Source organism: Arachis ipaensis, chromosome B10 (genome assembly GCF_059453495.1).
Source record: "Arachis ipaensis isolate K30076 ecotype BB chromosome B10, ASM5945349v1, whole genome shotgun sequence".
NCBI classification, from domain to species: domain Eukaryota; kingdom Viridiplantae; phylum Streptophyta; class Magnoliopsida; order Fabales; family Fabaceae; genus Arachis; species Arachis ipaensis.
In genome coordinates, this window is record NC_142435.1 from 150,851,558 (window position 1) to 150,879,061 (window position 27,504).

General features: G+C 33.4%; 3 protein-coding genes and 1 pseudogene across 12 annotated transcripts; 3 read left to right on the forward strand and 1 right to left on the reverse strand.

Moving 5' to 3' along the window:
- Positions 1–277: 277 nt before the first annotated feature.
- Positions 278–7,118, forward strand: LOC107632155 (putative LRR receptor-like serine/threonine-protein kinase RFK1). 10 transcript variants are annotated; one of them, XM_016335825.3, is made up of 25 exons: positions 278–430; positions 690–730; positions 921–1,089; positions 1,290–1,361; positions 1,473–1,541; positions 1,621–1,692; positions 1,813–1,884; positions 1,972–2,043; positions 2,125–2,196; positions 2,294–2,365; positions 2,450–2,521; positions 2,613–2,684; positions 3,436–3,504; positions 3,578–3,643; positions 3,773–3,835; positions 3,937–3,984; positions 4,083–4,126; positions 4,264–4,649; positions 4,720–4,918; positions 5,076–5,225; positions 5,493–5,611; positions 5,704–5,914; positions 5,996–6,230; positions 6,315–6,465; positions 6,595–7,118. In XM_016335825.3, exons 1-25 carry the CDS (start codon positions 381–383, stop codon positions 6,961–6,963), a joined length of 3,015 nt encoding a protein of 1,004 aa, XP_016191311.1. In that variant the 5' UTR covers positions 278–380; the 3' UTR covers positions 6,964–7,118. The 10 variants fall into 10 exon arrangements, with proteins under 10 accessions (XP_016191311.1, XP_088343660.1, XP_088343663.1 ...); XM_088487534.1 differs by having other exon boundaries at positions 5,704–6,230; XM_088487537.1 differs by having other exon boundaries at positions 420–491; positions 5,704–6,230.
- Positions 7,119–7,224: 106 nt separating this feature from the next.
- On the reverse strand, positions 7,225–9,246 carry LOC107634041 (dynamin-related protein 4C pseudogene; annotated as a pseudogene).
- Positions 9,247–19,564: 10,318 nt separating this feature from the next.
- On the forward strand, positions 19,565–23,157 carry LOC107632152 (MACPF domain-containing protein CAD1). Its single transcript, XM_016335820.3, has 6 exons — positions 19,565–19,939; positions 20,647–20,885; positions 21,163–21,358; positions 21,563–21,746; positions 22,070–22,224; positions 22,402–23,157. The coding sequence occupies exons 1-6, from the start codon at positions 19,670–19,672 to the stop codon at positions 23,017–23,019; spliced, it is 1,662 nt and encodes a 553-aa protein (XP_016191306.1). The 5' UTR covers positions 19,565–19,669; the 3' UTR covers positions 23,020–23,157.
- Positions 23,158–25,332: 2,175 nt separating this feature from the next.
- LOC107634040 (protein NRT1/ PTR FAMILY 4.5-like) lies at positions 25,333–27,413 on the forward strand. Its single transcript, XM_016337625.3, has 3 exons — positions 25,333–25,450; positions 25,528–26,317; positions 26,389–27,413. Exons 1-3 carry the CDS (start codon positions 25,333–25,335, stop codon positions 27,269–27,271), a joined length of 1,791 nt encoding a protein of 596 aa, XP_016193111.3. The 3' UTR covers positions 27,272–27,413.
- The last annotated feature ends 91 nt before the right edge of the window (positions 27,414–27,504 follow it).

The window sequence follows — 27,504 nt, forward strand, 5'->3', positions numbered from 1 at the left end:
CACACATTTTTATCGTATTCGTATATTATGAATATCATTATTATTATTAATGAATATTTGTGAATGTAAATTTTATTTATTTATTTTATTAACTTAAATTCACTTTAATTTTTAATAAAAACCTTAAGCCAATTTATATACTTTACATCAAATTATTTTATTTTATTTTATTTTTAAACCGATGCAAACACCCCTCCTATGTATCATATTTTGTATGTGAATCAAAATTAATATTTTCCATAGCAAAGTTATTTAATTAATTAAAGTATGCCATCCAAGATAGTGTTGGTTATCATCATTACATGGTAGAATAGAAAGTTGTAATTGCAATAATGGAATAGAGGTCCCACAATTCTGCATTTACTACAGTTTGTGGCACCATGATATACAAAGAGATAATATCCAATTCCTCTTACACCATTTATGGCCGGTAATGCTTTTGTTGGAAAAGAAGGTTGCTTGTTTGCTAGTTCGTAGCATTGTATTCAAATGTATGATACAATATAATAATACAAATGCATGTGTCTTTTTGTGGCTTCTTTCTGATTAAGTCCTCACTGCACAGTTCTTAGATAGCTCATATAAAAAAGGAACCAACTTTGAATATAAAAACCAACACTTTTTGCATCTGAGAGCATGGAATTCAGAATCTTCTTTGCTTTATCAATCATTGCTTTGAGTTGTTTCAGATGGATGAGGTTTGCAGAATCCAAATTACCACAGGAAGAAGGTAAGAACTAAGAACATTTATTTTATCTAACTGGGATCATCTGTTTGTTCTAACTGCTCTGCAGCCATGTTAGTTAGTTATAATGTTGGATCATCATAATTAAGGAGATACCTTAATCCAGCCTTGTGGACTTCAAACATTGTTTGTTATTTTGTTTCCTTTTCTTATATCATCCTGAAATGTTTTCCAGTTGATGCTCTTGGAGAAATCACTACCATGATGGGTGTCACCCACTGGGAATTTGATGGTGATACTTGTCAAATTAAAAAGGTGACATTAGAGCCACCCAGTGAAGCTAAAAGCAGCATTGGTTGTGAGTACCATCCTGAAAAGGACAACTTCTCTCATGTAGTAAGGATGTAAAAATCTCTTTTTCATATCTGATTGCTACAGAGTCATTTATATTCTGATATAGCTAGCTGTTTATGTGTTCAAATTTTTAATTTCCCTTTGGTCATGGATATGAGGAATCCAATTCATTGTCAACTTTGTTGGAACACAATCAGAATGAGTCTAACATGTATATTCATTTTGATACTTTTTTTTCCCCTTTTTGTAGTGAGTTCAAATGGTACAATCTTCCTGGCACTCTTCCACCTCAGATGGTTAAGCTTCCTTACCTCAGAGAAATGTATGAACTATGTACACCTTAAAATGCTCCATTAGTTATTCTATATTAAAATATAGTTACTTTAACTTCTTGATTTGTTAATTTAAATGAAAAAAAATTCTCTCATTATAGTGATCTTTCTCTCAACTACCTAAATGGTACCATCCCAAAGGAATGGGCTTCAATGAAACTGACTACAATGTAAGTTCTTATCAACTAATTAAGCTTGCATCCAACAACTTGTATTTTTTCTTTTAATGAATGCAACAAAATTATGCAGTGCTCTAATGGCTAATCGTTTATCGGGGGAGATTCCTAAGGAGTTGGGAAATATTACAACTCTAGTGAACCTGTAAGATTATTCTCATACATTTATCTTGTGGAGATTTACTTTGATTGAAGTCCAATAGTGTTATTTCTTTGAGCATTATTAAGGGTATAATGCATTTATCATTCTTTCACCTCAAATTAGGGACCTTGAAGCAAACCAATTATCTGGTCATGTACCCTCTCAACTTGGAAATCTGATTAACCTGCAAAGATTGTAAGACAATGAATTTCTATTTATTTTCTAAGACCCTTGTATTTTATTGCAAAGAACAATGTTTTTATGTCATACTCCATCATGCAGGGTTCTATCATCCAATAATTTGTCTGGGACCCTACCAGAGACATTTGCTCTATTACATAATTTGACAGAGTTGTAAGTTTCTATTGATATTTTTCTTTATAAAATAAATGCTGTCACTTTTATTGATAAATATCTTCTCATCATGCATTGCAGTAGGATAAGTGATAATAGTTTCAGTGGAAAAATACCCAGCTTCATTCAGAACTGGAAGCTACTTCAAAGACTGTGAGATTGCATTTAGCTCTTTTTTTTTCTTTTTACAAAATATTCTATCTATGTGGCAAGTCTTCACAATATGCTATAAATATGTACATATTTGAAGAGAGATGCATGCAAGTGGACTGGAGGGACCAATCCCATCAAATATATCTCTTTTGAGTAATTTAACTATTTTGTAAGTAAAATTTATACTGTTAGTTTCTGTAATGTTTTCCCTCCAGTTCATCATATTTAGCTCATTGTGGTGAATATTATACAGGAGGATTAGTGACATAGATGGTCCAAGTCAGGATTTTCCAGTTTTAAGCAGCATGAAAAAAATGAGAAGATTGTATGTTGAGTTCAATCTTCTATGGGTTTAAAGTAGATGCCACATTATCTACCATTGTTTGATTTAAACTAATCCAGTCTTTTTCATTTAGGGTTTTGAGAAACTGCAATATTACTGGAGAGATTCCTAGTGACATCTGGAAAATGGAGAATTTGAAAATGCTGTAAGACATTTGATTTCCCCTTCTTTTTTGATGCCTAAGGTTTTTCTTTCTTTTTCTTTTTTTTTTTTCCCTTCTTAGTTCTTTTGTTACTGGGATCAAATTCAACTATCATAACTCTCTACCCCTTGATACATCAATAGGACATACTTTCCCATGTATATATAGATGCATACACAGACACAGACACACATAGATTGGTATATAAAAATATTATGCTCCTGCATCCTATTCATTTTTTCATACCTGATAAAATGCTGTTGTATAAGGAGATGGATCCTTTTGTCCACAAGAAATGGGACTAGTGTTTAGAGGAATCTAAAAGTTATTAAGGTAATATGCAAAGCTGTGTTAGTTTTAAAGAGTTCTGTGATAATTCTGAAGTGAAAATTCTAGTATGCTAGAATAAATAGGGGGGTAACATCAAAACATGTTCATTGATAAATGTCCATGAAAGATACATATGTATATGCCACCACAGCTTATATTAACATATATAATTAAGTGTAAAATGAAATGGTTTCCCTGCTTTCCTATTTTTATCATTTTAGGCTGCATCTACTGTTTCTTGGATGCTGTTTTAAACAGCATATTCATTAACTAGTATTTGCTTTCAAGAGCAAATTACATAACGTTGCTTCATATAACTTGGTGATTCACAAGAACAAAACTTAGTAGTATACTACCATAACTGTATTTCAGAATAGTAAGCACACAAGCTTCTTAGTTTGGAAATTTATTTCAAATTTTGTAGGGATGTGAGTTTTAATCAGTTGGTTGGCGAAATTCCAACTATCAAACCTGCAGCACCAATGACTTTTATGTGAGTATGCTTATATAAATTTTAGAATATACTGCAGTGTTCAAATGTAAATAGTAACACTTTTTTTCCCCAGCTTCCTAACTGGCAACAAACTAACTGGTAATGTACCTGACTCAATCTTGGCGGCGGGAGGCAATGTGTATGTCTCTTAACAGTCATTTTATTGGATGAATTCTTCGCTAGTTGAATATGAATTGTGTGCATGTTGGTATGATGAAATTGTTCATTTCATTACTGATAACATCTCTTTCTCATTTTTCTTATGCAGTGATCTTTCTTATAACAACCTTACGTGGCAAGGACCTGGGCAATCTGCTTGTCAAGATAACTTGTTAGAAATGCAAAATATTTTGAAGTATTAGTAAAGTATCTTCAAATTTGATGCTATTAGTAGTAAACTGATGATGGTTTCACCTTGTTTGAGTTTGTCAGGAATTTAAACTTAAACTTGTTCCGGAGTTCTTTGGGGACCACAAAATTGTAAGTTTTCAATTCTTTCATCTTTCAATAATTTACTGTTCAACTATGTTGCAAAATGGAGTTCTGGTGATATCATTTTTGCTCTTGATTTTCGACAGACAGGATGTTCTCCCATGTTCAAAGACCTTTAAGTGTCCTAGATGTAAGTATGGGCTCTTTAATACTTTGGAATGTTAACATGATGATCATCTCAGAAGATGCATTATCATGGATGCTCTTAGTTATTCTATGATTTTTCATTTCTATATATATGTAACTTTCAATTTAATACTGTATCAGACTCAAGCTGTTTGCATGTGAATAGTGGTGGAAAGGATGTAATGATGAAAGAAAATGGTCAAAATATCCTTTATATAGGGGATAGTGTGCCGGGTGGTACTGCTGAATATTATAATGACCTTAAAAAGCTTTGGGGGTTTAGCAGCACTGGTGACTTCATGGATGATGATGACATCCAAAATACACGTTACACCAAGACATTGTCACCTTCAAATTTGTCTGAATTATATGCAACGGCACGAGTGTCCCCTATTTCGCTCACCTATTTCCATTATTGCTTGGAAAATGGGAACTATACAGTAAAGCTCCACTTTGCAGAAATACAGTTTACTAATGATAGGACATGTAACAGTCTTGGGAAACGCTTATTCGATATCTATGTCCAGGTATCAGTCAAAATGAAGTTAATATGTTTTGTTGTCCAAATCAGGACTTAAAAAGATTGGTCTGTTTCAGGATGGACTAGTTTTGAAGGATTTTAACATTGAAGAGAAAGCACATGGTGCTCAAAAACCATATATAGCAACAATTCCTAATGTCAGCGTAACAGACAATATTCTAGAGATCCGACTCTACTATGCTGGCAAGGGAACTGAAAGGGTTCCTTATCCTGCAGCTTATGGTCCCCTCATATCAGCTTTCTCTATTGTTTCTAGTGAGTCATATCAGCCTAAGCAACATTTGATCACAACATCTTCACATTGAACTGGAGGCTTCATATCTAAATACTTTGACAGTATTCCCTTTTAGTGCTAGTGCATGAAAGTTTGATAAGGACAACTCGCTTATGGTTTTCTTCTTTTCTCCTGCAGATTCTAAACCTTGTTCAGTCCAAAAGAAAGCAGTGAATTATATAATAGTTGGAGTTGGATTTGGAATTACAGCTCTTTGCCTAGTCCTTATTATAGTAGGGATTCTTTGGTGGAAACACTTCTTCAAAGGAATAATTAGGACAGAAAAAGGTGAATACCTTCATTTTCACATCATTCCAAAATTCGTTCATTTAATTTGCTAGAGTGATATCTGACTTTAAGCATCTAAAATCAACCACATAGCCTTAGCATCCGGGAAGCTGGCTAAGGGATCCCGGCTTGGTAATGAAATAATGATAGACCATATGAGATATATTGCATGGTGAAGTAGGTCAGGTAGTGCAAAAGATTTCCCAAACTACAATATTTTATTTCACTGGCACACATTCATATTTTTTTGGTTGACTTATTGGACAGGTGTTGATGGACAATATAATCAGACAGGGACATATACATTAGAACAAATTAGAGCTGCCACAAATGATTTCTCTCCTGCTAACAAGATTGGGGAAGGTGGTTTTGGTCCTGTCTACAAGGTATTAAAGAGTGAACACACTTCTTGCAAGGCACACAGAATTTTGTTGTTTGGACTCAGCATGTAAAGTTCTGAATAACATTTGGATTTCAGGGTCAGTTATCCGATGGTACTTGGGTAGCGGTCAAACAGCTTTCTTCGAAGTCACGGCAGGGGAATCGTGAATTTTTAAATGAGATAGCCATGATATCTTGTTTGCAACACCCTAATCTTGTGAAACTTCATGGATTTTGCATTGAAAACAATCAACTAATGCTGGTGTATGAGTACATGGAAAATAATAGCCTGGCTCATGCTTTATTCAGTAAGTATACCAGCAGTTCAATCAACAAATTCAGCAGCAGAAATAGAAATTTTTTACAACTTCATTTTGTTCATTCTGTAGGCTCAGAGAATCAGCTTAAACTTGATTGGTCAACAAGGCATAGAATCTGTATTGGCATAGCAAAAGGTCTTGCATTTCTTCATGAAGAATCTAGACTCAAGATTGTTCATCGAGATATCAAATCTACTAATGTGTTACTGGATGGGAACTTAAACCCTAAAATATCCGATTTTGGGTTGGCTAGGCTTGATGAAGAGGAAGAGACTCACATCAGCACCAGAGTGGCAGGAACAGTGTGAGTTATCTGTCACCTGGCAATACAAAATCTGAGTAATGTTTTTATTATTATGAACTGAATTTGTTCTTTTTTGTTTTGCAGAGGATACATGGCACCGGAATATGCATTATGGGGTCACCTGTCTTACAAGGCTGATGTATACAGTTATGGAATTGTGGTCTTGGAAATTGTCAGTGGAAAGAACAATAAAAGTTACATGCCAAGTGATGATTGTCTTTGTCTTTTAGATAAGGTATTCTACTATGTTACTATCTCTTTTCCATGTTTGTCATTGTAAACCAAAACCATCTTGTTCTTTTGATAGCTATCCAATGCAAACATCAGTTTTGTATAACAAAGATAATAATTATTAACATTGCAGGCATTTCATCTTCAATCCACTGAAAACATAATGGCACTGGTTGATGAAAGGCTGGGATTAGAGGTGAACCCAACCGAAGCAGAAAACATGTTGAAAGTAGCTCTGCTGTGTACGAATGTATCGCCGTCTCTTAGGCCTACAATGTCAGAGGTTGTGAACATGCTTGAAGAAAAAACTAGCATCCCAGATGTTGTACCGGAATCTTTTTTTCGTGAAGATTTAAGGTTTAGAGCCATAAGAGACATCTATCAACACGGTGAAAATCAAAGTTTGTCTTCAAGCAAAACAGGCAGTTTAATAGGATATTTTGTACCTACTTCTTCCTCAGTCTCTGGCAATGACATGCATGAAATATGCTCAAAATCATAGGGAAGCACAATTTTAATGATCAATAGTTTAGGCTTTTTTAGCATATAGAAGACTTGCATTTGGCCATTTTTCACTCTAGTATAAACTTGTGTATAGGATGAATACTGCATTTGAAATCTTCAATATTGTTCTAGTATATTTTTGTCTAAAGAAAACATTAACTTTCAAAATTATAAACTACAAACTATTTTCATTGACACAAATATTAAAAGACACATTCAAATTACAAAAAGTGCTCCATTCCAAGAAAGGCCAACATATCTAATCACCATATGTTCCAATCCTAACCATAAGATTTCCAACCGTTTCTTTGGATTCCCTGAGCACCTTGACACTCCTATTCAGCTTGTCACGCTTCCCTGCAATGGAAGGTGACTCCTCCAGCAGCCTTTCAATTCCACCACCCTTTGGTGACATCAAGTCATGAACAATTTCTTTTTCCAGGTCTTTGTTCACAAGATTGTGGATACTTAGCATCAAATGCATCGCAATGCTATCAATGAACCTCTTCTGTACGATCCTCCAGTAAGCAATCATCCTCACTTTTAAGTCAAAAGCTTGAGTAAGCATACTGGAATATTGCTTCAGATGAGCAACATCGATTTCTCCAACACCTTCAAGCTTCACCTTTGAAGTCTGATTATTCTGATGATCCAAAACAGCTTTTACAAAACCATCTTGCTGCAAAATCAACTTCTTGTACTCTCCAATGAACTCAGGGTTGCAGGTATAATCAGTCAGCTTCTCCATTTCAACAACAACCAAGACATGCTTAATAGAACTCTCTTTCATCTTGGAGATAAGAGACTGGCCGGCACGCCGTGTAGAAACCTGAAGCTGATAATAACTCTCACAATGACGCATCAAAACAGAACTCACAACAGTTTCCAAATATTCCCACACATTACGAACAAAATCAATTGGCATGTGAGCAATTGCCTTAACCTTCCTCTGATGTATTGATAGAAAAGCAGTTCTTGGCATGAAGTTGGGCAAACCAATCCATTTAGCTTCTTGCAGCTCCCTAATCTCGTCCATGAGAAAATCTTTCGTGGCCTCTTTTTCAGAGAACTTTTGAAGATCATTAGAGTATGAATCCAGCAAATCAACTAACCTTGCAGTGCAGTGCATATTCTTTTCATCAGGGTACTCATCAAACTCCCCTCTCAGAAGAATCTTCCTCAATGACTCTTTGGATAAACCAATGATATGCATAAATGCAGTCATAGCATCAGCAACACAAGTCAGATTCACAGGCAACTTATCCAACTCAGATAAATTGTAAGTCAGCTTCTCATTGATTTTCTTTACAATTTCTGGTAGAGTTTTGGATATGATCATGCCTTGAACCTGAACTAGCCTCTGTGCCAGAACAGGAACACCAACAATGGATTTGTCAATCTTTGAAAGCATTGGATGAGACTCAAAAAGCCTCTCTTCTTCAATCCTCGCCTCCTCATAAGATTCATCGCCAATCCTGTTCCTGACACAGACATAACCAAGACCAATGTTAACATCATCAGCAGTTACCTTCTCCAACAAGCCTTCAGGAGACTTATCAGCTTTTGTTACAACAGCCAAGGTTCTCAAACCAGTTTTATCCACAGACTGAGACATTCTTATGGATTCACAAGTAGTAAAATCAACGGTAGCAGAAAGAACATTCAGAATAATGCTCTCTTCAGGCTTAATATACTCCATGATAATATCCTTGATCTGATCATAGATATTTTCAGGCTGGCCATGAACAGGAACCCTAGTAATACCAGGAAGATCCACCATTGTCAAGTCAGGAACACCATTTTTCTTCACCACCAATGTCAAAGGGGTGTTTGATATCCCTTTGCCATTTCCAGCAAGTTCTTCAGTGGCAATGTTGATAGCATCAGACACATTGTCTTCATCTGTTGAGATGCTCTTGCCATTGAACTCAAGCATGAGTTCAGGATTTGAAAGATGACTTTGGAGCCTCATAACAAGAGGAACCCTGGTGCATATGCCTTGGCCACGTGGCAAGCTGATGCCAGCAAGAGATTCAAGCACACTAGACTTGCCAGAACTTTGATCACCAACAACAACAATGGTTGGAAGCTGAATCCCTTCCTTGGCAATGTTGAGTCTCCTGAGATTCTCAACAGCATCAAGAATAGGACGAATCTTCTCATTGTAGGATGAGACAATAGGAGCAATAATAGTTGAAACAGGTTCAGGGTTTTCTCCATGTACTACTGCAAGTGAGTCATCTTTGTTGGTTCTCCTGGTTTTCTTTGCTGTTCCCACCATATTAGTTTCTCTCAAGTGTAAACAAAATGGTTATGGTAAAATGAGATGCGAGTAGTGGGGATAAGGAACAAGTGTGTGTATTTATACGTAGGGAGAGTGAGTGAGGGAAGATGCATGGAATAAATGGCGTTTGGTTTATCAAAGAAAAAGGGAATTGAAGCATGCAAAGTTTTTAAGGGGAATTGGAGTTACAGTTGAAATGCTGCTGCTATTGCTTGGGCTCTTCACCAAAATTAATTTCAAGGGGAATTGCACTTCTACTTTCATTTATTTTCACACGGTTTTCTATATACACAAAGTCTAAGGAGTCGGTGTTTTCATTAACTAGCAGAAAAAAATGTGTAATTTTATAGGAAAAATTCCAGGTGTAACGGGAACACCGGTATTCCAGTTGTTTTAACCGTTAATTTTAATTAATATATATTATATATTTTTTTATAATTTAGATCAACGGTTAAAACAACTGGAACACCGATGTTCCTGGTACACTTGAAACTCTTCCAATTTTATATCATTAGATATAATTTTATCGGAGTGGATCATTTTCAGTAAAAAAAAAATTAGATGCTGTAAGTGTTGAATCTAATTATTCATTGTTTTCTCTCTCTTATTTAATTTTAGTTCCACTTAAAGAATTAAAGGTAAAAAATTACACTTTATTTTCTTAAATGTTTTTTCCACTGATGATGATCTATTTCATAATTTTACATCATTAAAAATATTAATAATAACTAATTAATGACTACAAATTAATTAAATATACTTCTCCTTAACACTACTGTTTTATATATTCTTCTTGCTCCCAAGTTATTGCACATTGGTACTATAACATATAAAATGAAATAAAGAAATTCCTATTTAGTATTTACTAATATTTTTCTTATATTTCTTTTATATTTAAATTAATACTAGCTTTATTTTTTATTTTTTTTAATTAAGAATATTGGTCCTTAAAATTTTTTTATTATTATCCGATTTAATTATATAAAAAGAAATTTATTGATACATACTACAGCAGTGTAGTTGTGTAACGGACACTATAAAATGCATTTAAAAAATAAATTAATAATTGTCAAAAATATAGAATAAAAGTTTTATTTCAGAATATTTCAGTTTATTTTGTAACAGAAGATATAAAAAAATTATTAATTAACTTAAAGAAATATTGTCTTATGATTTTTAATTTTATTGTTTAAATGAATAAGATTCATCCATGCTATTTTATCTATCTGTAGGTCCATAGATTATAGTATGATTATAAAAGTATACACTAAGAACCGTAACTCCAATACTCTCCAATTATTGCTGCACGCGCGAACCGTAACTCAATTCCCCTTAATTAACAAGGTTGCATGCATGCTTAGTTGAGGAATGCTACAGGGCCAGTAATTTTTGTGTATTGTAATTATTAATTAGTTATTAATAGTATTTTTAATGGTGTAAAATTATATCTAATGATAAAAAATCACTCACTTTTATTTTAGTGATTAAATATTGGCCAAAAAATACAAAAATTACTGTCTCTTAGACTTTTCTTGCTTCAATTATAAGATAAACGACCCTTTATTCCATGCATCTTCTCTCTCTCACTGTCTAGTCTCTACAATGTACACATGTATATACAGTTATACACTCATCCTTCTTATTCCCACTCACATTAATATCTTTTTTATTTAATTATATAATACACTTAAGATCATCGTGTAAACTTATATATACTCTTTTTAATTAAACTCATTTAAAAAATACATTTTAATGCTCATAAATATTTGGATATGATAAAAAAATATTTATATTTTATTAAGATACATTTTAACACAAAATATTAAAAAAATGTTGGATAAAAGAATATGAATCTTTTAAAGTGAAAAAATTAATAAAATAATAAAATAAAAAATTAATCATTATTAATTTTGTAATTTTTATAAAATGTGTGTTTTATTATCTTAATTTAAAAATGATTAATTTTGTTAATATGACTGACGGTAAAAATAAATTTTCTCAATTTTTTTAACAATTAAGAGAGTAAAGTTTGATTTCTCACTATTAATTTTATAAATTAAACAAAAAATAAATATAAAAAAGAGAATAATAAAAAATTAAAAATCACACTTTACACTCTCAATTATTCTTTTTAACAATTAAGAGGAATCATTCTCGACAGCTAATAGCATGGTTGGTATAGAGCTAGCTAACATAATTGAGGTTGCTGCTATTAATTAACATGATGCAGAGTTCAAGAACTGAGGTAATATCTCCTATTGAAAAGGATTTAAGGTTTGTTTGTTTCTAAGAATAGGATAGAACAAGACACTGAGAACAGGACAGGATAAGATACTGATGAATAGAGACACAAAATTTTGTGTTTTTATATTTTGTTTGACGATAAACTAAAACAAATTATGAAAATTCAATTTATTCTTATTTTTTTCATTCAAAAAATTTGAGATGAAAAATATAATAAAAAAATATAATTATAAAAAATTAATAAAAATAATGAAAAAAAATAAAAAATAAGTTATGTCTCTTGTTAGTGTCTATGTGTCCTTCTTGTCAGGATGGACACAAAATACATTAATTTAGTGTCTCTGGACATATTATCTCTGTCCATATCTCCTTTGTCAAATACGATTTTGTGTATCTGTATCCCTATTTCAGTGTCCTATCTCTATAAACAAACACCCTAATAGTTGGGCCACCAATTTTCGTAGCTTGCATAATTGTATTTACTGCTTTATAATTTTTACTGTAAGCAGATTACTACTAATGACCTATTACAAGTTGCACAAATGACAGAATGAAGAATGCTCGAGAAAAAACAAAGAAATATAAAGACTTGGAAGCAAGTAGCTATTAATGAGACTGTAACAGCTGTCGTAGCTGTGAATTTTTCTAATCTTAAAAATATTGAGTTTGTATTGAATTTACGCTATATTGTGTATATATATATTATTATTATGTATTTATTATTATGGAAGCAAGTAGTTATTAAGGATAATTTTTATTATTTAAAAAATATTGTATCGTAATATTATGTATTTATTTTTATTTTATAATATTTGACTAATTTAATTAAAAGTATAAAATTATATATATATATATATTTTAAATATTAGGTTTTAAAAAAAATTATTAGAATATATATATTCTAATAATGTTTTTTAAAGTGAAGGACTTGAGATTAAGCTTATATAGAGTATTATAGGTATATAACATTGTTATGTTTTTGAGGTAAAGCAATAGCAAAAATATGTGTAATTTATTCTTTGAATTCTGATCATGCATGGAAGTTGAAAAGCGTAGCCTTTGATTATGAACAACATCACTTGAAAAATGCATTTTATTTTTGAACACTAAAAGTGTAGTTTTTGATACAGAAAAGCGTAGTCTTTGAGAATAGGTAACGGCTAAATAGGCATCCGCACTAAAGCGATTCCAAAGCCAAAAAAGCGTAGCCTTAGCCAAAGGCATAATTTTTTTTTATTTTTAGCTACACTTTTCAAGAGTAGTTGAATGGGTGATTTTCTTAAATGTCAAGTTTGTGATATGCTTTGGAGAGCAAGTCGGGTACTCAACGTATTTTCGAATCTTGAATATTACGCCTTTTTGTAACCGTTTGTGCGCTTTTTCTATTACATTGTAATCGTGCATGCCATTATAGTAGGGATAAATTCACCATTTTGTCCCTAATGGCTATATAAACATAATCATTTTTCTCTTTCTTCTTTTTTGCTTCTATTCCTGAAATTTTAATTCATTTTCTCTCAAGAATTTTCTTTTTCTTCACTGTGACTTCATTTTCGTTGATCTTCTTTCAAGATTTCTCTCTTAGAATTCTACTTCGAATATTCGTTCGTGTTACTTAAGACGTTTAGGATCATCCGTTTGTTTTACTGTTGCACATGTTCCTTTTTGCTTTCTATTCTTCATCAAAGTTGATTTTTCTTTCATTATTATCATTTGCTGGTTGATGTGTTAAGATAGGTGAAGCTATAATTTTGATGTTTTTTTTTTGTGAAAATGGTATTTTCAAAAATTTGGCTTCTTACCACTTGCTTGTAGAGATTTTCTTGTTTGTTGCCATTGCAATGATCTTCTAGCTATTTTTGTAGTAGTAGATTTTTATAAGTTATCCATTTGTTTTGGACTTTGATATTGTTGTAAAAACTTGCAAAATTTGTAAATTCTGGGTTTGTGTTGAATTTTTGGGCTTTATCTTGTCCCTAAATGGTGTCATTTTTATTTTGAGTAATGGTTTCGTATTATGGTAGAATAGGTTGAAATTTTCATCCTTGAGGATGGTCCGACTTCTTTAAGTATTTTAAATCTTGTGCTATTGTACCCAACTTGTAGTTTGTGAGCTTTAGTGGTGACATAACTTTGTTTGCTATTTTTTGTAGGTGTAACTCTTTATGTCTCGTTCAGTAGTTCACATAATGTCTTTTAACGTTTCTGCCGATTTAAACTGGATTGATAGTTCCATTTTGTCAGCTGTTTCTGTATTTGATAGGGAATATTTAGAAAAATTATGACTTCAATATAGGATTTGTGGTAGTCAGAAAGATGAGAAGTACACTTTAGAGGCCCCTGACCCCAAGAGAGAATTTGCTATCCCGTTATAATAAGTCGAAAGAGCATTTTTTTTGTTATGTATGAGTGTCTTTTTACTAGGTTAGGAGTCTTGATTCCTTTTACCACTTTTGAGATGGACGTCCTTTTGGCTTCAAAGGTCGCTCCCTACCAGCTTCACCCGAACTCTTGGGATTTATGAAGTTTATCAGCTGATATGTCGAGAGATTGATATCTCTCTCTTTGTCAAAGTCTTCTTTTATCTTTTCCAACTTACCAAACCTTTAAGCTTAAAGAAACAATAATGGGCTTCTTTTTTAGCTTCCCAAGGTCGGAAAGTTTTCTTGATTTTCGAAAATTTCTTTCACGATTTTAAAAACTATTTCTTCAAAGTTCGACCTGTGAAGTCCGACCTTTTTACCAAAACGAGAGGGGAGAGTATATGTTCTGTCTTTTTCTGAGAAGAGATCTCAAATGTTGTGAAATATAATTTGGAGGATCTGGACGAGGTGGAGCAGTGTACGATTGCCTTTTTTTAGGATTTCTAGGGTCGTTCTCCTCACCTAAATACCAAAAAAATTTTTGGTAGCCAAGTCGAGTTATGTTCGGATCAAATTAAGTAGTTATTTTCTTTATTTTGTAGACAAGTGTATTTTTACTACTACATTCTGAAGCTTGTTTTTCTTTCCCTTTTGTCGCAAAAATAACCAATGACAGTAATTCTCTTATCAAGCTAAGAGTGGCTAGGAAGAACGTGTTGTCCCAACTTGCCCACAACTTTAGGCTAAGAAGTCAGCTGCCTCTTCTCCCTAATCAGACTCTTCTCCCTCTAAGTCGCCAAGAGCTCACTTTCCCCTTTCTAGGAGCGTCCAAAATCAGATACTGAATTGAAACCCCGTAAATGGAAGACACTCAGGTTTGACGCTATTGGGTTTAGCGAGGAATACATCCTTTCTCATAGTTCAATTGCTATGGATGATCGTTCAATGGAGAAATATCTGGAGGTGCTTGCTCGAGGTGAAATTCGGACGGTAGGAATTTGTACATCTTTATTAAAAAGCATTAGAGTGACTTCTCTTGGTGCTACTCAAAAGGAAGTGACTGACCTGCGGGATGAAGTGGCTAGGCTGACGGAATCTAAACTAGAGCTTGAGGCTGAGAGGACGACCTTGAGGTTGGACGTGGTAGGACTTAAAGAAAAATTGAAACTTTTCCAAACAGCCTGTGCCATGGCTGAGGGCTTGAAGGAGAAGGCGGAGAAGAGCTACACACGGGTCTTTGGAGAGAAGTTAGAACTCTAAGAAGAATTGGAATAGCTTAAACAGAGCCATGAGGACTTGGAGTTTAATATAGCTGAGGATATGGACCAAATGGCCGAGAACATGTGAAGGCCCAACTCCGACTTCTTGCCCCCGAGGTGTACTTTTCTCTCGTCGACCAGGACAGGATTGTGGTAAATGGGAAGATAGTCTCTTCCGATGTTGAAGCTACCCCTTCTAAGGACCCGAAAACTTTTGGTGCCCGAGTTGATGAGACTTTCCTGGATTTTTTCACTCCTATTGTCGAAAATCTCCCTCTCCTATCCAAGTTGATGAAGCGACTAACATGGTTACTGATGAACAGGATCCTCCTCTCTCTTAGTTTTATTTCGGAACTCTTTTGTTTCTATCTTTGACAGCGCCATCTGTGAATCTTTTGAACACTTATTTTTGTAATAGTTTGAGTAGTCAGGTACTCGTCGCTTTGTTTTGAACTTTTTGAATATTTTGTTTATATTATTTGTCCCTTTGAGGGCCTTTGAAATGTCTTAGTTTCTGCTTTTTATACTTATTTTGTAATTTATAAGTATTTTATAGCTGTTGATTGATTTACATGTAGAAATTGTGGCTTTGTTTGCTTTTTCATGATTTTTCAAATACCACTTAATAAACTTTAATTTATTTGAGGATATTATCCTCTTGTTCTTGAGAAAGGTCAGACACTTATTTGGATTACTTTTCTTTTTCTCAATTTATTTTTAACAAACTATTATAAGGTCGGGTAATAGTTTGTTCTCTTAGTGTTAGGACTCAAATCCAACCTTAAGTGGATGAGGACCCGTGAAATTCTCACAATCCACCCACATAAAATAGATGAGAACGGAGACATAGGTACCGACTTCATCATGGGACCCGTTAAATTCACGTGAATATAAAATTACTTATTTATCCTAATTTATATATGTATAAATTTATTTCTTAAATCTAATAACCTTAATTTATACTTTCAATTCGAATCTTTTCTTTTTCTTTCAAACTCATTCTCATCTCCCCCCCCCTTTTCCCCTCTCTTTCTCTAACTCACTTTTTCTGTCTCTCAAGTTCGTCATTACGTCGCTTAGTATCTCCTTAAAAAATTATGTTATGTTATTGTGTTGGAATATGTTTTTATATTTTTCTTTTGAAATGTTATTTTTCATAATTAATATGTTATGAAATGTGTTGAATTATACTAAATTGATTGTTTTATGATTATTGTATTATACCATTTTTTGTTAATTTTTTTCAAAAATTTTCAAAGAATATCTATAGATACCCGAAGGAATCTACGTTCCCTGCGGGAATAATTAAATGGGAACTTGCGAAGACGGAGAGGGGACAAAGACATTTTTTTTTAAACGGGAACGAGAGACAGAAAAGGGCCCGTCACGCTCTCCTGAGTACCCTATTACCATACCTAACTAGTAATGGAGATATAATTTGAGCCAATTTGAGAGAGGTTACGTGGACTTCTTTTGCATTGGGCCTTAAGGTAATGAACTTAAGTCGGATTTGAAATTCTAACAATGGGCCTAGATTGATCTTACTTGTTTTGAGGTCTTACTGGATCTAAGTATATCTTAAATTAATATTTGGGTTAATAATCAAATTAATCCCTGAAAGATGGAACATTTTTAAAGTCGCCCTTAAAATTTTTTTTTCAATCAAATTGGTCCTTCAAATACTACGAATTAATCATATTTGTCCTTCAATGACCTCATTAATAATTTTCGTCAACAATTAATAATATAAACGTTAATTGTCAACATACATAATATTTGACATGTCTAATTGAATATTGACTATATTTTTATAAAAATTTATTAATTTAGTCTCTTTTTCCATTTACATAAATTATATTCCCAATATAACCATGTAAGAAAAGATCTTTTTTTGAGTGAGCTTCTAAGAAAAGACCTTATTAATTTACGTTAATTTATTAATATTTGGGTGAGCTTCTAAGAAAAGATCTTTTTTTGAGTTATCTTTTTTTAAAAGATCTTATAGAGAAGTAAAAGTAATTTTATGTTTGGATATCTCATGTAAAAAGATCTTTTTATCAATCAATTATGTTTGGGTATAACAATATAAAAGTACTTTTTTGTTTATTTATTACATGAAAAACATCTTTTTTTTTAAGGAAAAAAGATCTTTTAAAAAAAAGATGTAAATTACAACTTCTCAAAAAAGATCTTTTTTTGATTTTACTAGTGCTTTTACTTTTACTACTAGAAATTTGCCAAACACGTTAAAAAATAAAAAAAGATCTTTTTTCATTGGAAAAAAGATCTTTTTTTAACAAAATAATGGCGCCCAAACATGCACTTGGTCAGTGTATAATCGGATATATTAGGTATCATGTATGCTATCAGTTAACATTTTATGTCATCAATCATTGACAAAAATTATTAATGAAGTCACTGAAAGACAAATATGATTAATTGGTAATCTTTGAAAGACCAATTTGATTGAAAAAATCTTTTAGGGACGAATTTAAAGAATGTTCCATTATTTAAGGGACTAATTTGACTATTATCTCATTAATATTTTGAGTCATTGATTGTGGTAATAAATACTATACTATTAAATATTATAACATTTAGTATATGTAAAAGTTAGATATGTTTACAAGAGATTTTTTAAAATCTCTTTAAAAAAAATTTAATTATATTTTTTCTCTCTTTTAGTTTTAAATATTATTTATTAATATAATAAAAAAGTAAAATTAATAATAATCACTCACATATTTAAAATAGATAATCCTAATATATACATGGCACTATTTATATAAAAAATTATTATATATGATAAATAGTTTTTCTATTTTTTGTAATGACTATTTATATGATTTATTGCATGATTTTTTCCTTTTAATATTTAATGAATTTAAGATATAAGATATTATTTATATTATTTAACATATAAAATAAATTACTTAAATTATCATCTAAGAAAATAAATAATAAAAATTATTAATTAAGTTAATTACATAATAAAAAAATTATGAATAGTTCTAAATAATAATAATAATAATAATAATAATAATAATAATAATATCACAATTTTCACATATTATAAAATTTATAAAAAAAATTTGGATAATAAATTGTATATTAGTCCTGTTAAAAAAATAAATAATTAATACATTAAATATTATTATTTATGTATTTACATATATATTATTGATTATTAAATTATAATTAATTTTTAATTCAATTTTTAGTAATTGAAATATAAATGATCGAAATCATTAAATGCTGAATATTTTATACTAAACTATTTTTTTTATTAAAATTAAAAAAGGATGAGTTGTTAATCAATTCTGAATTCATATTTAAATTTGAGTAAAAAAATAAAAATATTATTTTAAATTTTATCTCACTAGTTAGAATTAATTTTAAGATAAAAAATTATTTTGTACATTATATTATAGAATATGTGGTCATTTATTATTTTTTAATGACAAATATTATCAAATAAAATGGTATAAAAAATTAAAAGAAAATATATTTATCGATTTACAGAATATTAATTTATTTTTTAATAGAATAAATTGTATATTGAATAATAAAAATTGTTATTGATATCTTTTCATACTAACTAATACTTAACAATGATGTTCTGGTAATGTTACAAAAAAATATTGATTAATCTAATAGTTTTTATAATGACATAAGTCTATAAATTTGAAAACTTGAAAATCATGTTATAAAATGTGAAGTTTTAACGGATAACAATATTGATCATATTTTTTTTACTTTAAAAATGAATATGATACTAACAAATGAAAATATTTTAGGTAAATTTTTACAAAAACAAATTTCTATAAGTATTACCATCAATAATAGATTGTTCTATTTTAAAAATAAATACTATATTTTTTTATACAGTATTTTCTAACTTGACAGATTGAAGACAAGATTATGCCACTAGTCAATGAATCGCACACAAGATGAAATCCAAACTTCTAATACTTACTTAAGCAGGCTAGTGAGATGACCACTTAATTAACTCAAATTAATTAAAACAAAAACTAATTATTTTTAATATGGTCAAGTTGTAAAATATTTATAATAATTTTTATTATATATATATATATATATCTATTTAATTTTTTAACAAAAAAAATTTATATGCTGCACGGGAATATACACTAATAAAAGTAAAAAGTACGTTGTATGATCGCATTGACATGTGCTCCGAGAATGACATTTGATACATGATTCAAACAGTGTGTCATCATCACTCTTGGTCACAGTTCAAATTAAAATTAATGAATTTTCATTCTTGTCAAACTTTGATTGTCAACAAAGTTTTGCACATCTGCATGGAGCACGCGTTTTTCAGACATTATCATCATTCAAGTCAAACGCATGTTTTTGAAACAACGAATGTAACAAAAGGCCACCAATCACAAAGTCCAAGGTTCCCAATCCCAACCCCACCAATTTTCCCGCATAAGAATCACAAAAAGAACTTCACTTTCCACATAAAAAGATGCAATTCACAACCGATCCGAGCAGTCCATTGGCTAATCCTTATTATGAGAATCAGCAATGGAGAATCCAAGTACAATGAGCTCTGAATCCCTCACTGCAACTCTCACCAACACAACCCATGCTCTTGGTAGAGGCTTTGATGTCTCTAATGATTTTCGCCTTCTCTACTGTAAAGGGTCTAGGCTTCTTCATCAGGAACATGCCAAGAAGGATCTTATTGTCTCTGATGGCGTAGTTGTTCCAAATGTGCATGCTGACATTGGCATCATCACTTGCACCGCAGAGAACAGTCACGTGAAGAAGCTCCCTGTCTGCACTTTCCATGAGGTGATTGTTTTGCTTTCACAATAGCTCTCTCCTGGTTTTGATGAATAAAAACGAAGTCGGGGTATAAGATTTTTTTTTCAGTTACTTTTCATATGTAGTTTTGTTTTCTTGTTTGTTAAATAATCTTTGCTTTTGCGACACTTGGTGTATTTGGTGGCAAGGTGGCAAGAATTGTTTATTTTGAAATGAGTAGTTTATGAAGTGCATGCATTATGTTTGGTCTTATGCTGCAATGGAAATATAGTGTTTTGATGGATAATAATAATAATCTTGTAGCTCTCTTGATGTGTTGAACTTCAAAACCTATATTTCCATTTTTGCTACAATCTGTTCATCTTTTAGTACCTGCATTCATTATAAACATTAGTCCTTGTTTTTAGTTTCTTCTTGTTGATGAGTTATTTTCTTTTGGTTCTGCTTACATGAAACATACATTGTAATTCCTCTGGCCGCATTGGACTCACTAGAAGAAAAATATTAGGGGACAATTAGAATTTATTATTTTTGGCAATCACTTAGCCATCAACTCAATTCTTTTTTAGTATAGTTCTTTTAGTCTAGTAATTCAACAATATACTTTATCCCATACTTTTAAACATTGATGGCTAACTGATGGCTAAAAATAATAAATTCTGATGGTTCTCTAGCTAGTATTCCTCCTCACCAGAAGAGTACTTGAAACCTTATTTGATGATCGACTTTTGCAGATGGCAAAATATTTCAATGAGAAATCCGGCTTAACTGGGGAAATTCCAAATGGAAGCTTCAATTCTATGTTCAATTTTAATGGCTCCTACACAGTCGACGCAACAGCTACAAAATCCCTTGCCATTGTTGGATATTTCATTCCACTTTTCGAGGTTAGACTAACCAGCCTGAATTTGGTCTTGAATGAAGAAATCAAGTGTTCTGTTCCTCACTCTTGGGATCCAGCATCCTTGGCAAGGTAAATTACGTTGTCATTGTTTGCCTGTAAAGAATGATTTTCTAGTTCTCAACTTCATTTTGTAGAAAATGGTTTTGGTTTGATATGCTTGAACCACTAACCACTAAATGTTTGTAGTAAGCATATAATCACAGATACTTTCTGAGTTGTACAGTAAGTCAGTAACAATATAGACTGCATAAGGCATTTTTTGTAATCTGACTTAATTCTAGAGTAGAAAAAGGATCTAATCCTATACATACTCTGACTCAACATTTCATCCCTTACTCCACCACAGTTTTATTGAGAACTACGGCACACATATTGTCACATCTGCAACAATTGGTGGCAGAGATGTCATCTATATCAAGCAGCATCAAACATCTAGTTTGAGCTACCAAGACATTGGGAAATATGTAAATGACATTGTAGATGATAGGTTTCTTGGTGTGAAAAACCTGCCTGTCCCTAATCCTTTAAAATACAAGGAGAAGGTTAGTATATGTCATTTTCCTACTATTAATCCATGATCATTTATACAACTTGGCTATGCTTTTGAAAAGCAGGTGTAAGTTCTGGCTGTCATGTGCTACATCATTTTGGTTGCTATATATATTTAATTGAAAATTATGCTGACAATGATTCCATAGATTAACTAAACTTATGTCAATATACGACCTTTCATTTTCTTGGTGTAGGATGTTACTGTCATTTTTAGAAGAAGAGGTGGTAATGATCTTGAGCAAGATCATGCCAAATGGGCTGAGACAGTAAAATTAGCACCAGATATCATTAACATGACATTTACACCCATTGTTTCTCTTCTTGAAGGAGTGGCTGGTGTAAATCATTTGACCCGTGCAATTGATCTATATCTAGAATGTAAGTCTAATATAGTTATTACGACTGTGCTGTACATTATTCTTGTGGATATGTATTAAGAGATAATGCAACTCAATTAGTCCTTCAAATAGTTAACATCATAAACTATCAAATATACAAGTTAAAAATATTGATACAGATTAAACTATTCAAGAGTTTTATTTAATAACTTAAGCTTTTAGGAGATTCTTCATACCTAACATTACAAGTTTGATACTTAATAAAGCAGCAAATACCCTTTTCTCTTTTCCCTTTTTTTTTTTAACTGTTTTAGTAGTAGTTTTGTCTAGTTTTAATAGTTCTTCTGTCTGCTAATCCACCAGACAAACCCCCTATGGAAGATCTTCAGCAATTCTTAGATTTCCAAATATCTCGAGTTTGGGCACCGGAGCAGGGCAATGTACAAAGGAAGGAGCCTGTCTGTCCATCCCTCCAGTTCAGCTTGATGGGACCAAAGCTTTATATTACTACAGATCAGGTATTGTTTACCAAACCTTGATCCAGGGAATTAACTAATTCAGAATACAAAACTCAGAGAAAAGTGCTAAACTTTAATTGAACTGAAACCATATATGGATTCAGTTAACATTGTTGATCAATTTATAGTGTTGTTGGTAATAAGTTGCAGTTACACTCCTAGACATGTTGTTTGCAGGTAACAGTTGGACGCAAACCAGTCACTGGGCTAAGGCTTGGACTAGAAGGCATCAAACAGAACCGACTCGCAATTCATTTGCAGCATCTAGTCTCCCTGCCAAGAATCCTTGTACCCCACTGGGATGCAGACATGGCCATAGGTGCTCCCAAGTGGCAAGGTCCAGAGGAGCAAGACAGCCGTTGGTTCGAAAAGATCAAATGGAAGAAGTTCTCCCATGTAAGCACTGCACCAGTTGAGTACACAGAAACAAGTATTGGGGAGCTCTCTGGTGTTCACATTGTGACTGGGGCTCAGCTTTGTGTTTGGGACTTTGGTGCCAAGAATGTGTTGCACCTCAAGCTCCTCTACTCTAAGGTACCTGGATGTACCATAAGGAGGTCTGTTTGGGATCATAAGCAGGACGGTTCTTCATCGTCGATGACAAAGAAAAACTCTGATGATAGAAAGGAAGAGAATTCACTCAAGACTGCAAAACATGCAAAGATTGTGGACATGACAGAGATGTGTAAAGGGCCTCAAGATATTCCTGGTCATTGGTTAGTCACAGGGGCTAAGCTTGGAGTGGACAAGGGAAAAATTGTACTCAGAATTAAGTATTCTTTGCTTAACTACTGATTAACATTCTTTCTCTTTTAATTATTCTTTCCCCCCTGCACAGGGTCTTTTTCATTTTTATTCTTAGTAGAATTGTTTATTTGTGAGTTTAGTTTTATAAGCCATTCAATGATTGATTAAAATATAATGATATTGTTAACAGATTATGCCTTTTTTCATCCTAAGATATTTTGTTCAATGCAAGATAAAATAAATTAAACGCAATCATCAGGACATGAGGTATACAATATATATATGGTTTGAAAATGAGCATTTATTTATTTAATTGAATATGTAAGAATATCAGTCTAGCTAGTTGAATATAATAATTGGCAGCAAAGCTATCATTAGCCGGCAAATAATCCAATATCTAATTAATTGGAGACGCCATCAGTGCCAGTTGAGAGCTTAAACTAGGATCAACAAGTGGCAAGTGGGGTAGCAATAGCAACTCATGCACTTTTCTTCATCCTCCAAATTTATGTATAGTCTGATGTGAAATCTGTTTGCATTATTGTTTCTGGATTGTATGTAAAATGTACCATCAAAATTTTCTCTTAGATGTGACACTCATTATGGAACACTATAAGTTATTATCACCAAAAGGTGGTGATGTTTCAATGTTGAGTGCTAATTAATACTTTAAGCCTAACTGATTGCAAAGGATCGTTAAAAGAGTGTTAGGAGTCGCCTTCAAAGAGAATAAAATTATTCGCTAAGGAATAGAATAGACATACGCATATACTCTAGAAGGTATCTTTGGACTATCTCTTAGTTGTTTTCTTTACGGATAGTTTGCTTCACTTGCATGCACTAAAGTCAAACATAACAAGAGTTCAGATTCGAATATTTTTATGGAATTCCTCATCCATCTAGAGGTTTTGGGTTCAAACTTCACTCCTAACTTTGAAAAAAAAAAAATTTCTTAGCATTATGACGTGCATGTTAAACCACATTCTGCTATCTATCCCCTCAACCATTAGTGGCTCTTGGATTCCCCCCTCAGTGGGTACCTTTAAGATTAATTGTGATGCTAGCTATCCTGGCAGTGGTGCTCGAGTTAGTTTTGCTTGTGTTAGCAGAGATTGGAAGGGAAGGTGGCAACGAGGCTGTCTGGGAACAATTGAGAGTCGTAGCATTTTGCAAGGAGAGTTGTTTGCTATTTGGAGAGACTTTCTTTTAGCATGGGACTCGGGACAAAGAGACATTATATGTGAGACAGACTGTGTGGAGGCATTTACTTTTGTCAATAATTTACAAGATTGCTCTGGGTTTATTAATCCTTTGGTGTTAAATATCCGAGATATCATGTCTTGGAAATGGCGTGCTGATCTTCGGTTGATCTTGAGAGATACAAATACAGTAGCAGACATCATGGCAAAGACTGCAATGAGGACTATTTCTCCCCAAGTGGAGCTTCCATTGCCTTGGAAGGAGTTTGAGAGTAGTATTCAGCGGAACTGCCTTTCTTAAGCAGTTTCTTGTTTTTTTTTTTTCTTTCTTAGTTTTTGTTATTTTCTTTTAAGTCACCAAAAAACCACGTTCCTGTCATAAAATTGATATTTTCAATGTACTGTGAAAGCTAGATAGTTCTGCAGCTATATATAATTTAACAATTACTTCGATACTCTGCAACAGTGATTAGTGTTAGTCTGTTAGATTTAAATGTAAGACAAAAATAAAGAAAAAGAGTTGATCACCTAATATTTTTCATTAAGGTATATGAAATTAAAATAGGGAACATCCAAATTTGTAGTGTTGATGGTGAGTGTTTTGGAATCTTAGTTTTGTTAAAGCCGGCAAGTCGCATAACATTCAATTCTGCTAGCAGCCAATAACAGCTCTCTCATAGAACTGGTCATCAACTACCTTCAATTTGTATGTGTGATGTATTCAGTCTCATTACACACACATGATTTGTAAGCAACAAGCACCTATAACACTATATATAATGATAACGATAAGTTGAAACAAAGCACATATACGTGCCACCTCTCTTTCTCTTTAATTGGACAGATCGATATACTAGCTCATTAAAGCATTTGTTACATTCTGATCAGTAATTAACCATGGTACGTAATTCTTTATACGGTGGAGATTCACATACAGTTGTTTTTACATTAATTTGATAACTAAGAACTGTTAAATAATTTGATAAATTTGACTAAATTGTCATCGAACAGTCTCAACTGTCAACTTTACCTAAAGACAACTGTAAGGGAGTTTCACTCCTTTATATACATATAGCAAGCTAGCTCACACGCATATATGTTGATAAAGATAAACATATACTATATGCAGGAAAACTCTGAAGCTGTTGAGAGGAGAAGGAATATGGAGTGGGTGGAGCAGGAGGAAGAAGAGTTGGTGGTGGATGGAAAAGTTGATTGGAGAGGAAGAAGAGCTGTGAGAAACAAGCATGGTGGCTTCACAGTTGCTGTGCTCGCACTAGGTACGTATACGTATATATAACTAGTGAATGTTACACTTACATACATGCATGCACTTACGCACGTTGCATGCATGCAGTGATGTTTGCATTTGAGAACATGGCAACACTCTCAATAGCAGTGAACTCGGTGACATACTTCAACCGCACCATGCACTACGTGCTATCAGACGCGGCTAACATGGTCACAAACTACATGGGTGTCAGTTACATTCTCTCCATTCTTGTGGCCGTTCTGGCCGACACCTGGATTGGCAGATGCAAATCCGTTCTCGTCTCTGCCTTCTTCGAGTTCTTGGGCCTCTCATTGCTCACAGTTCAAGCACACAGCAAAACCCTCAAACCCCCACTTTGCAACGTGCTGGATCCAACTGCAAAGTGTGACAAACTCGCTGGCAGTAATCAAGCTTTTCTCTATCTCGGCCTTTATGTCTTGGCCTTGGGGAGTGCAGGGGTGAAGGCTTCGCTTCCATCGCACGGTGCAGATCAGTTTGATGAGAAGCACCCTAAGGAATCCGTGCAGATGTCCACGTTCTTCAACGGTCTGTTATTTGCTGTTTGTGTTGGTGGCACCGTCAGCCTAACCTTGTTTGTGTACATAGAAGACCATAAAGGATGGGATTGGGGCTTTGGAATCTCCACTGTTGCTATTTTCTTAGGCCTCCTAATCTTTGCTTTTGGAATTCCACTTTACCGAATCCATGTTTTAAGTGAAACAAGCGCCATCATTCAGATCATTCAGGTCTATGTTGCTGCAATTCGCAACAGAAACCTTCAACTTCCTGCAGATCCTATGGAACTCTACGAGATTGAACAGGACAAAGAAGCAGCCCTAGACTTGGAATATCTACCACATAGAAATATTTACAGGTAAGTCCGATTCCGCAATGATTTAATAATAATTTCTCTGCTAATACTAACAAAAAAGAGTAATTGTGCAGATTCTTGGACAAAGCTGCAATCCAAGAAAGAAGATGGAACGCGGAAGCAGAAAGGGGTCCATGGAAAGTATGCAGAGTGACACAAGTGGAAAATGCAAAAGTGATTGCAAGCATGGTGCCAATATTCCTGTGCACAATAATAATGACTCTTTGCTTAGCACAACTCCAAACCTTTTCAGTCCAACAAGGCTACACCATGGACACAAGAATCACCAACCACTTCAACATCCCCCCTGCATCTCTCCCAATCATCCCGGTCCTCTTCTTGCTCATCATCATCCCTCTCTATGACCGCGTCTGCGTCCCCCTCCTCCGCAAGATCACCGGCATCCCTACCGGCATAACGCACCTCCAGCGCATAGGCGTCGGCCTCCTCCTCTCCTCAATCTCAATGGCAATTGCTGCAGCCATAGAAGTCAAAAGAAAGAACGTTGCAAGAGACAACAACATGCTCGATGCAACTGAGCCATTGCCACTCAGCATATTCTGGCTCTCTTTTCAGTACGTTGTGTTTGGAATAGCGGACATGTTCACCTACGTCGGCTTACTTGAATTCTTCTATTCGGAGGCGCCAAAAGCGCTCAAGTCCACGTCCACTTGCTTCCTTTGGTGCTCCATGGCGCTTGGCTATTTTCTTAGTACCATAATGGTTCAGATTGTGAATGGTGCAACGAAGAATATCACTGCAAGTGGAGGGTGGTTGAGGGGGAATAACATTAACAGGAACCATCTGAACTTGTTCTTCTTGTTACTTTCGGTGCTGAGTTTGATTAACTTCTCTGTCTATTTGGTGGTTTCAACAAGGTACCAGTACAGACCTCAAGGACCTACGGCTTCAGTTACAGTTACCAGAAGGGCCATTCCAATGAATGAAAACTTGTGAATTCTCTACTTTCCCTTTTATTTATCGTATCAATGAATGAATGTATTGATGTGTGTATGTTTTCTTTCTTTATAAGTTGATTTCATATCTTGGGTCAGGAGGATACAACTCTCTGAAACGCTTATTCAATGTTGAGTTTGTTTTATAAAGGTAATAATAATTGTAATTATTTTCGTGTAACATAAACTGATTGATCTGAGTTAAACAGTATTCAGACGAATATTATTTGTAAC